Source organism: Lepidothrix coronata, unplaced genomic scaffold, assembly GCF_001604755.1.
Source record: "Lepidothrix coronata isolate B3197 unplaced genomic scaffold, Lepidothrix_coronata-1.0 Scaffold242, whole genome shotgun sequence".
NCBI lineage: Eukaryota > Metazoa > Chordata > Aves > Passeriformes > Pipridae > Lepidothrix > Lepidothrix coronata.
Window position 1 is genome coordinate 679,765 of NW_016690422.1, and position 15,677 is coordinate 695,441.

Sequence of the window (15,677 nt, forward strand, 5' to 3'; positions counted from 1 at the left end):
GAGATTACTATTTAGAAATACAAGGCTAAACTAAAATCTGAGTTGAAATAACCTTGTACTTCCTTGTTTCTCTCGTTTGCTGTGGACTTTCCACAGCACAAATGGACAGTGGCCATCCCACAGGATCAAGGAATATGTAAATATGTTTGACTGCACAGAGAGGTTTTCTGGTTTAAATATGGCAGGAGTTTAAAACTTGGGCATAAAGACCATCTCCAGTGTGAGACTCAGACAGTGCAATTTCAAATTAAAACTTGGAAATACAGTTTCTCAATAGTCAAATATACAGCAAGTCTTGGGTAAGGCTTAAACACAAGGCAAAGTTAAGCAACGGAAACCTGCAGCTTTCTCCACAAGAACAGTCCCATCCTGTAAGGAACAAAAATCAGACAACAATATGCAAATCCTGCTCAAAAGAGACCTGCAAGACAAACTGCAAAGCTGGTTTTTTTAAAGGGTGACCTGTAGCTACAGAAGGATGATTGTACCAAATGATTTCTTCATGCATGAAGTCTGGTGACCCCGCACAGGGTGATTCTCCTGCCTCAAAAGAACTGCTGTTCAAAGATGTGCCACACAAGAGAGGGAGAATATATCCCAGGACAGGCAGTCTACAGCTTTAGAAATCCACCTCCAGCATTCAATTAACTTCAGCAACAAATAAACATCACTTCAGGAGAATCATTTAAGCAGAAAATTATTCCTTTCAAACCCTGAAACTCTTCATTACATTATTTATTGACTCCAGGCAAAACCGGAAATAAATACTGGTTGAAAAGTAAATTCAAGATAGCTTTGCTTCAGCATAAGGATATTAATTACACTGATAATATCAAGCTTGCCTGGGTAGTGGCTATCAGTTCCCTACAGTGATGAATACTGTGTTGTTCAAATTCCCTGAAATGCATAGTCAGCTTGGCCTCTGTAATTTCAGTTTATCTCCATTAAGGAAAACAAGAGACAGAAAGGCAGAATGAAATGAAAACAAACCCCAATAAATTGTTCTAGAGACAGTTAATGCTTTCTTATTGCTACTTGCACGAGCAATTCCCCCCTCTGCACAAAGACAAGAGGAAAGAGGAGGCCATCCAAGCAACAGCTACTGGAAGAGCAAATGTTCAGGAAGTATTCCATCAGGAAGCAGCACACATGGCTCAGTGCTGAAAAACTGCTGGGTCAGATACATCATCTTCATACCATGCTTGCTAATTCTCTGGCACACAGAGAGACCTAAAAATTATTTTAAAAGGACATTTAAGAAGTATATGGTTACATGACATGACTAGCTCCCATAAACCTTTTAATTAGAGAACATTCAAAATTATGGAACTGGATGAAAATGATCCTGGAAAGCAAAAAGAAGCAAATTTCTCCCTGACATTTCCCATTTTAGGGACTATAAGCTAAAACAGTATTTTGTCAGTTATGCAGGATTTCCATGTTGATCTTTTCTGAAGAGGAAAAAAAAATCCACCCATAAAAAAACCCTCATCGCACCAGGAAGTTCAGAATCCCAAGTGCTGCCCTCACTGTATCAAACAAGAGCTCAGCTTATAATGAAATTGCATTTCTCCATTTTTGCTTATTCTTCTGCTGCCTCAGGACAAACCTGTGTAAGTCAAGCCAGCAACACCACGTCTGTGTGATGCCACCCGAGTTATTCCGTGCTGCAACTGCACACCGTGTTTGAGTAAAACAAAACAGAAAAACCCCAGCAATTTTGTCATTGTCCTCACAGCCCCATTTATACAGCAGTCACTGGTTTATGTTAATCCTTTTAATGAAGTATTTTGACTTATCAAAGTCCACAAATAATTCTTTCAGGCCCGTTCCCATCGGGAGGCTCAGGGATTAGCGGGGAGGGCAACGTGCCGAGGATGAAACATGTCTAAGGTGTCTTCATCCGTCTGCCTCGTCGTGGGAGTTTATGTGATACTGCACCAGGATTTCCTAACATAAAGAAACTGTTTATGTCAAACCAAGTGGGGTATTTTTTTAAGCTACTCAAAGGATCATGTCTTGACTTGCCCCAAGTGCACCACACCTGCCTGCTGCCAGGCGGAGCAGAGCACGGCTTTGCATCCTCCAGTCTCCATGAACACCTTCCCCAGTTCCTTGAGGTACGTGGGCCTGCATGAACAGCAGCATTCAAGTGTACAGTGAACATAAACAGACTTTAAAAAGTAAGTTGCAACTCTATCAGTCAACTAATAACTCTCCCTTTCTTCCTCATCCATTCCTTGCTCCTCCAAGGACTCACCTAACTGGCTTCAGGGAAAGTTAGAAGGACTCCAAGTATGCCAGTGGGCACTTCCCCCACCCACGTGGATGCCATTCCCTTCCCTGACAAGGTGGGAAGAACCAGACAGCAGAGGCTGACCAGGTGAGAGACATCAGAACACAGAAACAGCAGAAATACCAGGTTACCCTCTCCAGATGTACCAGACAATAAACCTGAATTCCCTTTGTCACCCCTATTAGGCACTTCCAGTCTCCACTAGCCACAAGCAGCAAGAAGCTGATTCCTTGCTGACCCTTGGGAATCTGCTACCACCCATTCCACTGTGCCACCCTGAAGCTGCGGGAAGAGAAAAATAAACTCTCAAACCTCTTGCCAGTTTGGCACAGAACCAGAATTTCCTTCCTGAGCCCTACAAGGGGAAAGTCTAAGTGGCAACAGGGCAGCAAACTCTCCTCCCTGTTGTACATTAGGGAAGGGAAAGGCATAGCAACCATCACAAGCAAAATGGGTTTGAACAATCCAAGCAAGTCAAGGAAAGGAGGTGAGATCAGAGTCAGAGTCAGGTCTGTTGAGCACTGCTGCTGCAAACAGCCCCTTCTCCTCCCCTGCAGTCATGCCACTGCTAAGCAGTGAGCTGGGTGATGAAAACACACGTAGGCTCAATTAATTTTTCTTTTGCCAGCTCTATTTTTGAGAGCAGAGCAGTTTCCCTGTTCACTTCATCCCACAGAGCTGTTACACCACTGCAGGAGCAACGCAGGGGAAGGAGCGAGTGAAAGAGTCTGTTCCAGCTGCACTGCTGGGGAAAGAGATTTAATTCCTGTCTCAGATTTAATTCCTCTGTTTATCTAGGCAAGGAGAAGGTCTGAGGAGAAGGAGAAATGCAGTGGCCATTCCCTCTTCCACACTGCCTGCTTTGGCAGTCCCTCTAACCCAGCTCAGCCCAAGCTCTCACACTACCTGCTGGCCACCCACCCTCCTACACCATTCAGTGGGTCATTCCAATGACAAATTTTGGGAATAAAATGGTAAAAGTATAATGAATACACTTGTAGAAAAGAGAAATAAGAAAAATGCTTAGAACAGGAGTTACAAATCCTGCTACTGAAATAAAACACATTCTAAAAAGGCCTGTGATGGCCCTGCAGGAGCTCACTTTACCCAAGTGCCCTCAGCACACAGCTCTCCTCCAGAGGAACACAACAGCACAAAGCCATTCTCCATATTTCATCATGGTACAAGACATAGCTCAGAGCAATGCTTCAGATTTCCCCAGTTCTGCAGGACAATCCTGCCCTGGAGCAAGCTCCATCATCCATCCAGAGCCACACCTGCCCGTTCCCCCCTCCTGCCAACCCAACACACACCGCGGGGAAGCCACGGCCGCCCTCCTGCACTGCTCCCACTCTGTGTGCCAGGGTTCCAGCCCTGCTCCCACTCTGTGTGCCAGGGTTCCAGCCCTGCTCCCACTCTGTGTGCCAGGGTTCCAGCCCTGCTCCCACTCTGTGTGCCAGGGCTCCAGCCCTGCTCCCACTGGGTTTGCCAGGGTTCCATCATCCCCCCTCCCTCAGCAACCAGCAGGGATCGATTACCCACCCCAACGACAGGCAAAGGAACCTCCACTCTGCACAGCTCCAAACAATGGAGATAGCCAGCAACCATTTAATCACTATAATTGTCTAACAGAGCAGCAGCATGTTTTCCTTTTTATTTTTTGTTTGGGTTTTAAACAAAACAGTTCAGTTCCTCAGTGTGTGCACCTGCCACTTCACAGACAGCAACTTCCACACCCAAGGGGGCAGGAATCAAATTACCCCTATTTCCAAGTCATTAAGTTCTGTTTCACTTTCCTCACAGGTTAAGCTTAAGAGGAGAGGTGCATGTAGAGACTGGGAGAGAAACAAAGCTCAGACAAATGGTGCTTTTATAAAGATATGCTTGAACAGCAACTTCAGTGCCTGCATCTCAAAAAGGAGGAACACTGCCCTGCAAAAGTGAAGTTTCGTCCACACTGCCAAGAATTTTCTTTTTGTGGTCCTGGAGTTTGAATTAGATGAGGCAAGATTTTAGAAACCAGTTAAACTAGACTTTAACAAACTATTAAGCAGATGGGAGCAGGTGGATCTTGTTGAAATATGGATGGGGAAAAAAGACTGCCATGTAAAAATATGAGCAAGTACAATTAGAAATACTCTTGGACACATATTTCTATTAAGTGTTCTCTTTTTTCTTTCTTAAAAGAGTGAGAAGGTTAGGAAGGAGAAGAGCTGACCTATGATCTACAGCAACTCCAGTTTGTAACTTAATTTTACCACTTAACAGAACATTCATAAGAAATCAGTGAAGAAACAGCTGTCACTGAACATGGAGACAGATATTTCTTTTAAAGCACTGTTAGAAATTTTACTAAAACAATATGACTTTATGCAGTTTAAAGTGATTTTTCACTAGTCCTAAGTGAAGTATTTATGTCCCTTGACTACTGAAAACATAGAAAACAATGTTTTTCCATTACATAAAGATACAAGAAAAAGAAAAAATAATCTCCCCACCCCAAAGTCCCCTCTGCTTTAATCTGTAACTGCTGTTAGGGGGATGCAGGGCAGGACCCAGTTTATGTGGCACTTCTGTATTTTGGTACCTAGGTGGGTCCCACGTGCCTCCAGCAGCTGAACACTGAATGCAGGATAAGCCTTCTGCAATTCCTAGCACCAAGCAAAGCCAGCACTTCAGGACTGCAATCACTCTCTGCAGGTTTGGAAGGTGTTTACTGCTTTTCTCTAAGAATCTCCCAGCACATATTCTTATCCAGGCAGATGTTTTTTGCTGCGTAGTTCAGCTCACAATGGATATTATGCACTTTGTTTCAAGATGCTGAGTTCTGCATTTTTTTAAGGGTAGCAACAATTTGCTTGTGGCTAGAAGTATGACTCTTCTTTAAGTAAAACAGTGACACACCTAAGGCTAGATTTAAAAAAAAGCCGGGTGTAATTATCGGCTTGCTGACACAATAGGTGAAACTGTGTGTCATACTTTATTTGAATATTTTTTTTCTCCACCATTTCTCTTTGGAGTGGCAATTCTACCTTCAGGAGTTGATTACATTCAGAAAAGGTATGGCCACCAGAACCACACAGCTTTTTAAGTAAAGCCTTACATAGCGTTAATACTTGCCAAAATACTTCTCTGCTCTGCTCTCAAAACAACAGCTTCATTGGAAAACTAAGACATTACAAACCACACCACCTTACAGCTGTTCATGAGCAATTTTCAGCTTCCCCTTGGCTGTCCACCCTGTTTTTCACTCCATTCCACCACCTTATTCCCAACAACTGAAGCTGTCATAGCTGGAACAGCCACAGCGTTCACTGCCATTACAACCACAGGCAGAGGGATATCAATTATTGTCACTTGACACTTGCCTGAAAAAAAAAGAAGAATTTGTTTCCAGAACAGGCCAAGGGACAGGAACTTCTTCAGAAACACAACCTCCTTCATACTTGTCCTCGAGTTCCCACGAACAGCTTCGTGACAGTAAAACAAAACAGCACAAATCCCAAGAAATCCCCAGGGTGAGCTTGCAAACAAACCTCTGGAGAGCAACACTGCTTTGCAGCACAGCAGGGTGGAAGGAGTAAATGAAATATATTGCTCAAAGCACCATGAAAGAAAAATTCTGATAAACAGAACAGACCAGAATTCTGAGGAAGGGAAGGCCAGAACACCCACAACTGGGCTTTTTTTAAGTTTCACAAGCAATAAGCTCGACAGATCCTGAAAGAAAACTTAATGTTGTCCAACTCAGAGGATGGAAGCAAAGATTTTATTTTCATCAGGCTGCTGACCAAATCTACAAAAATCACCAGATTTGAACCAAACTTTACTATTGGTATGGCTATACTAGTCCTGAAGATTTGCTGGCAGTGAGAATATAAATGTAACTCTGCAGTGAGAATTTCTCTCTAACATCTAATCTAAACCTCTCCTAGTTTAAAACCATTCTCCCTTGTCCCTATGCAAACACAGAGTAGACTTTGGTGTTTATCATTTTTGTACAAACAATCTTTAGGAGCCCTCAGTTAATAATTTTGCACCATATATAATTTACCATGAACTCAGCTAGAAGGGAATTAAATATGACCCTTCAAAATAGAATATCTCTTTAATTTGCTGTGGCAAATACCACTGTTTCTAGCGTGCCTAAGTGAAGCTGGGCTATTCTGGAGTTCCACATTCTCTTTCCAAAAGTTATCCCAAAACAGTGGATGGCATCACATCCTAGCACAGCTCAGTGTTACCAGGCTCCTCTCCTTTAGTATCTGTGCCATTCTAGATGGAACATCACCAGAACAACATGAAACTGCTTTATCAGAGACACCAGGCTAAAATGTCTCAGCATTTCTTGTCTGCTCACTTTGGAAAAAAGAAGAAAAATGGTGTTTGGCCTTCAGAAGTTCGACAGCAGGTTCTTAGAAAGATTTTATCAAGGTCTCAAAAAACCCCAGAAGCAAGTATCACACAGGTCAGAGACCTGTTGGGTGACCCTGCATTGAAGGGCCAGCACTGGAGAGTGAGGCTACAAGGATGAAGAACAGCAGAGACCAGCCAGGGCACTGCACTGGGATCAAGGAACAAAAATGGATTGATTTACAGACTGTCTCAAAAGAACTTTAAAAACAGGTTTTAAAGAAGAAAGAAACAGCCACATATTCTTTGGAAACCTGCTGAGCTCAGTAGGTAACTCTGTGTTTCCAAACCAGGCTTTTTGGATGACACTGAAATAGTTCTGTCATCAATCTGAAAGCAGCCCCTAAAAATTCAACCAGATACCCAGAAGCACAGATCAGTGGATAGTCCAAACTTTTTTTTAATTTTTAAAAAGATAATACTAAATGACCACTGATCAAAATTCCTCTGATAGGGACAAAGATGCCTGAGTTGCTGCTATCAATGGTTGTCCTAAAAGTGTGCCAAGAAAAACTGTTAGAAGCCACCTCTGTGTGTTTGCAGTGCAAGTCACCCATTAAAGACACCTCAAATGTCAGCCAGTGTGTGGCCAACAAAAAGACCAAACACCAAAGAGAGAATCCCACAGGCAAAGAGGCAGGGAAAGCACAAGACAAAAGAAAAAAAGGTAAAACCAGTTGGTATCTGCAAAAATATCAACAGTATTAAGTGAAAAGATGCACCAAGTTCCAGTCCACCACTGCAGTATTGCAGATTTGGAAATATTTTGAAGATTTTACTTTTGAAAGTCTTTTGAAACAGAAACCACAGACTGAAAAAGAACTACACACACATGCTTCCATCCACTGCTAAGTGGGGTACTGGACTGGGCTACTCTATAAAACTACAGGATATCAAAAGAGAAAACAAATTCTCTCGTGTATTCGATAACTTTAACTTTAAAAACATGTTCTTATTTATAATAAACCCTCCATTATTCAAAAGTGCTGTGTTACTAGAATCACTGTGTAAAGTTCTTAGTCCTTTGAGAAACTGGAAGTGGTTTTGTTATTTACTCAAAATAATCTTTGAATGGGAACACTTCAAAATGAAAATTATAAATTATATGGAAGAAGAGCTGAAGTGCAGTTTATTGTTCTAATCAACTTGCAGGCTGTAGGCTGCCAGTAAAGACCTACTTTATTCTTTGCACAACACCCATCTGACAAAGTTCAAGAAACCCTGGATCATTAGGAACAAGTGTTCACCTGAAAAGGTAAGGAGGAACTTCTTCCATAAGTCTTCTCCTAATATTCCATGTCTTTATGACTCCATAAAGCAACTCCCCTGTTTTAGAGTGGTTCATTTCTAACCCTACTGAACTGTGGTTCCAAAACTTCTTAAACTGCCAGAATTTTGCTGAGCTCAGCACAAGAGTGGGTGATCAAGCAGGACAGGACACCCTGCCCCTGCCAAAGCCTCCACTAATTTCTCTCAACCTCCTCACAGTGAGTTTCTTTGGACTTTTCTTTGGTTTTCCTACGACAGATGGACAGAAGGAAACGGAGTCATAAGGAAACACTTCGATGTGGAAAGGAAACTCTTTATGTCGTTGTCATACACAGTTCTTCACTTTTAAGCTGTTCAGTGTGCCTGTTGGCAGCCATGCTGATTTTTAGCAGGTCAGGCCTTACCTGGAGATGTGGCTGATGAAGGGTATCAGCTCTGCGGGCTCGTAGGCGCGGGCGAAGGCCCAGCACACGTAACAGGCGGCGTCCCTGACGTTGGAGCCCACGCTGCAGGCCCCCCTCTTCTCATCGTAGGTCAGAGCCTTCAGCATGACAGGAACGACTGCCAGGGTGAGAAAATGGACAAAAGCAACGCTCAGGAGCAGCAGGGAACAAAAAAAAAAAAAAAAATAAAGGTCTAAAAGCAAAAAAAAAAAAAAAAAAAATAAAGGTCTAAAAGCATCCAGTGACCGCTGGAGCAAAGACACAGGGCGGAGTTGTGTGTCCTGAAAGAAAAATGCACGTGGCTCTCAACACAGACTCACTTTAAAATTGATTAGAAAGAAGAGTTGGTTTTTTTTAATACACTCCTTTGCTTCTTTATCAGCAGCAGTTTTTTTATTTCCTTCACATGTAGCTCAATGAGGATTAAGGTAAGTGGGTACATGAGAAGTAACACTGATACAATTTATTACTCGGTGAGACACGTTCCAAGTGATTTTAAAGTGCAGAATTTTAAGGTGTCCACTTTTAAAGGAACTGGGCTTCAAATGTTACAGCAACATCCAACAGTACAGAAATAATATTTCTTAAGAATAACAGTGTTGAAAATACCATAAAAGAATCAGTATCCATCTATCTGCAGACAACATTAAGCACAGTAGAAGTCCTAATATGTTAAATTCTTATTAATTAACATAGTTTGTCAATCATTAATCTATCAATCCTGAAAGGGACTTAAATACAGTTTTTGCAGTATCGTAGAGCCAAGTAACACATTTGACATCATTCTTGCATTAAGGAAGCTGTGGTGTTTCATTCCCCACAGAGCTGCTGTTTGGAGTATTTTAGGCTTGAACCTGTCTGTGCTGCTGAACTGCACCCATCAGAAAGAGAGAATATTGATAAAGCTGCAAAATAACCTAGAAAAGCAGACAGGTGGGATTTGCTGTCATTGCTCAGACATGTGAAACATCAGTGAAGTACACACCTCGTCACCAGCACAGAATGACTTAATGCAAAACCAGAAGCCTTTGATGAGGGAGAACAGCAGATCCCACCACACCCCCAGAAAAGTCTTCTCCCATCAGTCAGGTTAAATCAATACCCCCAACATATCAACTCCTGTTACACAGCGAGGAAATAAGAAACAGACATTCACATCCTGAACTGCCACGTGACACACACAGATACAGAGCTTCCAAAAACCGAAAGAAGAATTCTTTTACAGAGTTCTAGTAACAGATTGCCACAGTTCAAGAAATACTACATGAATGCAGGGCTCCCCAGAGGGCCTTCATTTGGTATCTGCACATCCAGATACCAACTCTGAATATACCTCTCTCTCGATGACACAACTTTAATAAATTAATAATGTCTGCAAAAACAACAGCCTCTAGAAAAAAAAAGAAACCACTTCTCTCCCTGTTTTCCTCCTTGTATCAAATTTATCAAATGCACCTTTCTTCCTTAGAAAATACTTGTCACAAGGTGATCCCATTAATAAGAAATGGGATCACTGAGCTGTATTTCATTAGCAATCTGTGTCTGGATATCCCTGAGTGGATGCAATCACAAAATAATTAAAACTTCAATGTGCAGTTCATCACTGTATGCTGCTGCTTTTACCAGAAAGATACAGACCACAGCTGGAAAAGGGAAGTGTTAAAAGGCTGTTTAACTTCATTTTAAGCTGCTGAAGGAAATAAAGCAGTAATTAGAGGCATGGACAAGATATGGCTCTTAGAAGCACAGGCACTACACAGGAAAAAGGGCAATTCCTATTCAGGATCAATGATAACAGCAAAGACAGATGGATTTTTGGACACTTCCCAGTTCCGAAAGAAACTGCAATGGAAATCTTTAAAAATGCTGCCTAGCTTGTTTTGAAAACTGCTGCATCAACTGCTGAGAAAAATGGAATTTGCTGGTTCTACAGGACACTCAGGCAGGCGCCAAAGGCAATTTTGCAAAGCTGCTGCACATTTCCTTCAGTGCAGGGCGAGCACTCCAGCTCCTTCCAACAGCTGTGAGCACATTCCCACTGCTGTGCAGGGAAGGAAGGAGCAAGGAGGACCCACGAGCAGCTCCTCACATTTGTAATGTCTGTATGACAGAAAAAAAAAGTAGTGTGACTTTTCAACTCAGGGCATTAATGTCCCAAATTCCAGGGACAGCAGCAAACAGCACCTGATTTACCAGGGTCAGGGATGCTCCAGGGTCTGTTACTTGGAGCAGCTCGAGCTCTCACACCTCTCTGGTGTCCTGCTCTTACATCTGGGACTCAGAGCATCGCTCTGGAACAGTCACTGCAAAGTCTGGAGAGCAAAGAGGGACAGTGAAAAGGAAGGAAGTATCAGTGGGGACTGGGAAGGTGGGAGAAATAGGGGAAACAAGGTGAAGTGTGTAGAAGTAAGGGCTGAGTGAATATAAATACAACAACAAGGGAAATACTGATCTAGGGGTCAGCTGGTAAAGTTTCGTGCTATCACTGGTTGAATGTTTACTGGTGAACTGTGGACTATAAGAAATGCTATGTAAAAACTGCTCCTGACAAATGTTTGTGGGTTTGAAAAAGTGGGTTCAGCACTACACTTCCTGCTGGTATTCAAGAGTCATAAAACTCCAAAATTCCAGGTTTCACTTTATTCCTTACCCTAGAGTTCCTCAAACACTATGTCAAATTCAGACCTAAAATCAATTTACCCTCCAAAAATCAAAATAAAACCCCCCAAAACTCTAGAAAAAACAAATCTTCCAGAAGAGACTTATTTCAGTTTGGTAGGGCAGGGACATAATTTTTTGGTTTTGAAATTAGGAACATGCCTTTTTTATTGAAAAGTAGGAGGCTGGGAGATACAACAAGGAAAAAACCACAGACTGTTACTTAATTTTGTAAGCTTAACTTCACAAGTTTAACTTTACAAGTTACCAGTTCTTTCACTGACCCACAGTTTTTTTTAAATTTTGCCATCAAAACCAGAGGATAAATAGTGTCCACTCTCCAGCTTATCAGTAAAAGAAAATCCACCTGTTTAGGCCTGTGAATGCTCAAGAAAACACAGTCACCTTTACCTGTAGCCTGGAGGTATCAATAAGCACCTGCTTCACCCCACCCTGCCTTGCCCAACAGCGTCACTGCAGTTGCAGCACAGCTTTGCTCAAGCCTTGGGAAAATAAAGAAACAACTTCTGGCTTCAAAGCATTGCAAACAACAGGGTTTTCTTCCTTCCCCCCCCCCTCCTATACTGGAGACAGGTTGCACAGATATTTTGATTTTTAAGATTTTACACAGCTGGATGCCCAGCACCTTTCAGTGAGAGACCTGGTAAAGGAATTGTGGCAGATGTTGGATACTGAAAGGTCACATGAATGAAAAAAGCCTCATACTATTCCTTTAAACACAGACTTTAAACCAACCTCCACTTTAACCCAGCCATCTGGAGGCCTATGTCACTTGAACTCCACATTGTAATTCTTTTTTTTTTTTAATTTATTGCTATGTTTCTCATTTAAAACATACAAATACAGCAGTCAAACAAACAAACAACAAAAACCTGTTCCTCAGCCCTAGGCCTTGTCTCCACAGGAAAACTGCAAAATGTCAAGTCAACCCTATTTAATTTAAAACAGATTTTCACTGGATCTGGAGTTCAATAAGAAGTGTCTAAATTTAGTGTAAAACTAAAATATGTAGCTTAAAACAGAGCAAGCCAGTGTTATCTCTTAGACAAGTATTACATTTTTATAGGGACTGTTTATGCAGAAAAGCTGTCTCAATTTGTAAAAGATATATTGCAAAATCTTCTATTTTAGAATTACATGAGAAAAAAGTAATACAGAAAGTGGATGTCTGCTGTTGCTGAAGGATGTATTGTGCACAATGTCTCTACAATTAATGAATTACAAAGCTTTAACACAGTTATATATTCAATACAAAGAACGGTGATTTTATTCTTTGAATTTTTCTTCAACTAAACTCATTGCAGAAGTGCCCTTTGTGTGCCTCAGGCTTAAAAAAAAAAAAGTGCAGCCAGCCACATTTAGAGTTTATCAGCTTCTCGTGTGTAAAACAGCACATCCATCGCTGTTGTTCAGATGCTAAAAACAGAACTCTGGCTCCTCCCTGTAGAGAATGTCAAGTTTGGGACCTCTCACTCCTACATGGCACCCTGACCTCTGTTGGAAAGAGAGGCAGGTCCTAATTGGAACTTTGTTGGGGCTCTTGTACTAATATTTACTGTACCAACATAGTTCAGGTTAGGCCCATTATCAGAAATAAGTATTTGTTTAACGTTCTGCCAAACGTTAATCCTGATTAAGAATTAACTGATCCCTGATTTGTTCTTGTTTTCAATACAAGGTGTTGACTCCAGAATTTGCTCTTAAAGGGCTGCTTCATCCAGAGGATAAATCTTCCAGTGAGGACCAGACAAGTGAGTGTGTTGCTTTGGCTGTTGAAAAGTTCTCGGTGTTCCTGTGAGATGCTCCGACATCACATCCCGAAGGGCAAGTGCCTGAAAACCACCCACGGATGACCTCTCCTCTCCCATTCCTGCCCCCAGGGCTGACCTCGTTAGGAGTTTGCCAGGGAAGAAGGAGGGAAGATACCAGAGCACCTACAGGCTCAGACTGAAGAACTGAAGTCTCTAAACTGCCACAACCTTCTCCCCATCCCCGCTGCTGAGCCCACACGAGGCTGCGAGATCCACACGCAAACCCAACCTGCATTCTCTGCCCCGTGACTACCAAGGGCTGTGTCTGTCTGGCTGCAATCTCAGTTCAGTCTCTCGCTACGTAATGAATTAAGAGAGCCTTTAATTATATGCTCACGTGGTATTTTTTCCATGGAGCTATCTCAGCCAGCCCACAGGACAGACCTGCTCCAACGATGAATCACGGCGGGGCAGCAGCAGGAGGCTGTTGTCTGCCCTGCTGCTGAGGGAGGAAAACATGGAATGCGAAGGCTGGCTGTCAGGCAGGGAGAAGGGGGTGTTGGTTAGGTTGGATGTTGCCCCAAAGACTTGCTGTTTGATACCAGGCACGTTGCTTAGACACACTATTTGAAGGACTGGACGGCGGCTCTGGTTTCGCACCTGCTGCAAAGAGCTACAGGCAGGGCTGCACAAGGGCCACCACGCTGACAGCACTGGGAGCTTTGGAGTGTGGAGAGGGGCCAAGCAGGAAGCAGATGGATCTGGATTTTGGCCAGTCCATCCCACGTAACACAGCCATAAAACCTCAAAGCCCCCCTACCTGGCTGTGCCCAGGCCGGCAGCCAACACAGGACAGTGCTGAAACACAGAGTGAAAGATGTTTTGGGGACTCATCTACCCCCAAGGCCCGACAAGAGACCTGCACAGAACCTCACAGCTGACAGAGCTCTGCCTCTGACTGAACCAGCAGCAAACTGCAGTTTAAGGACATGAAGGAACAGGCTTGCAGAGAAATCCTACGGAGCAAATGAATTACCTACTCTGAAGGAGTATAAAAATTCTGTAAACTCATAACGCTGCATGTCAGAAAAGAAAGATCACCCAAGAAAGCCCAGCCTTAAGGCTAAGAAGATTGTGCAATACTGAGATAAACCCCACGGTGAAAAAGCCAGAAGCAATTCATTGTCATTTATTCCCTGCTCAGTGTTTACCCCATCTCCCAGTGGCGCTGGGGGAGGGACCTTCCCCGCTGTGGTGTTTCTTCTTGCTCATACCTGCTGGCTAGTGAAAAAAAAAAAAAAAAGAAAAATAAATCTGCTCTATTTATAATGCTTCCTTGCTAATTTGAAAACTATTACGGTGACATAGGCATTATTATAACTTTTTAAAAGGCTCTTTTCGAGACCGTGCATCATTTTTGAAGTTCACCTGCGTGTTAGAGAGAAGGAATTCTACCGTAACCAGCCTTTCAGGTTTGGGTGTTCTCGATTTTCTAAGAGTCCACCTAAGACAGGCAGATCTTTTTTTTTTTTTTTTTTTTTCCCTTCACTTCTTCCTGTATCTATGATGAAAAGCACCTGGAGCTTTGCCAAAAGCCTCCCAATTCACCACCGCTGCAGAACACACCAACAGGCTGCAGGAGCCTGACTTCCTGACACACCGTCCCTCTCCCCCAAACCCTGCCAGCTGCAAATCCAAAACAAACAACTTGCTCCGGAATATGAAAACACGGGAGGCAATCCTTAAAAACAGAGTATGTAAACAAGTTTAAGAAGCCACATAGCAGATTTCTGTAAGGCTGTTTAAATCTTAGTTTAAGTTAAACCTCCTCCTAGAAGGCATCTGAAAGCAGTATTGGCTTTACTTCTGTTAGGGGTTGTTTTTTTCTTTTAATAAATGGAACAGCGAGTTTGGACTAGCAAAAATGCCCCTTTTTTCACTGCTTCTTACACATTTTCGCTGCTCCTTTGATTCTGAAGGTAGTTTATGGACAGCAGAAATAAAGGCTGGTTTTGCACAAACAGATTTTTCACTCACCATATCTATATTTTCCATTTATTCTGAGATGAAAAAAATCGAATTCCAGATTCGGATCAGCTGCACTGACCCACCAGTATCAGATTCCTGAATTACCCATTATCTGTGGATCCCATCAGCCTTATTTTCTTCTGATCAAACACTGCTTTCAGTGTTGCCACAGTTTAAAAAGGAGCAAGGGACTGTTGGACTGTTCCAGTCTATCCCCTGTGAATGGGTAAGGGTATTTAAGAATGCAGAAAGATCAAAAGTAACATCTTCCTGGCTGGAATCCTCCCAAAATAAGCACTAATTCACTGCAAGTGTAACCACAAGGTTCTCCCAGTCTTTTTTCCCTGGCTCTCTTTTCTTCAGTGATGCACATGTTTTCAACCTTAACTTTACACATATGCCATTTTATAGCAAAAACGGGATCACACAATGCACAATGAGCATAGAAACCAGAATTTATCTTGATGAAACTCCAAGAGTTCTACCATGGATTGAATTTGAGAGGGTCCAGCAGAGAAGGCCCAACCCCCTGTGGCCATGGAGCAGACACAGCTGTGACTATTTGGTGCTCAGCAAGTCCTTCAGTGACACCAGAACATTCTTCATCTCACCACCAACACGTTCAGAAGGCCCAGGAAGGTTCAAGTTCCTCTACATGACACACCTTATTAGCTAGAAAGTTTATACTGTGCTGTCATCAAGAGAAATTTTAATAACGTCCTTTCAGAAGCAAACCAGAAATTCAAGTAAACTAGGATTCTCTTGTTTGTTTAGTATTTATCCCCACCCAATTAAATA

General features: G+C 42.5%; 1 protein-coding gene and 1 long non-coding RNA gene across 4 annotated transcripts in view; one reads left to right on the forward strand and one right to left on the reverse strand.

Moving 5' to 3' along the window:
* TBCD (tubulin folding cofactor D) overlaps positions 1-15,677 on the reverse strand; it is a 117,685-nt gene that overhangs the window by 58,578 nt on the left and 43,430 nt on the right. For all 3 annotated transcript variants that reach the window (XM_017834837.1, XM_017834835.1, XM_017834838.1), the window contains exon 14: positions 8,383-8,539. In XM_017834837.1, coding sequence (XP_017690326.1) covers positions 8,383-8,539 — 157 coding nt within the window. The remainder of the gene's footprint in view (positions 1-8,382; positions 8,540-15,677) is intronic.
* LOC108507149 lies at positions 8,073-14,045 on the forward strand. The gene is made up of 3 exons (XR_001878000.1): positions 8,073-8,196; positions 12,779-12,851; positions 12,981-14,045. It is a non-coding gene; the product is annotated as an uncharacterized LOC108507149 (long non-coding RNA).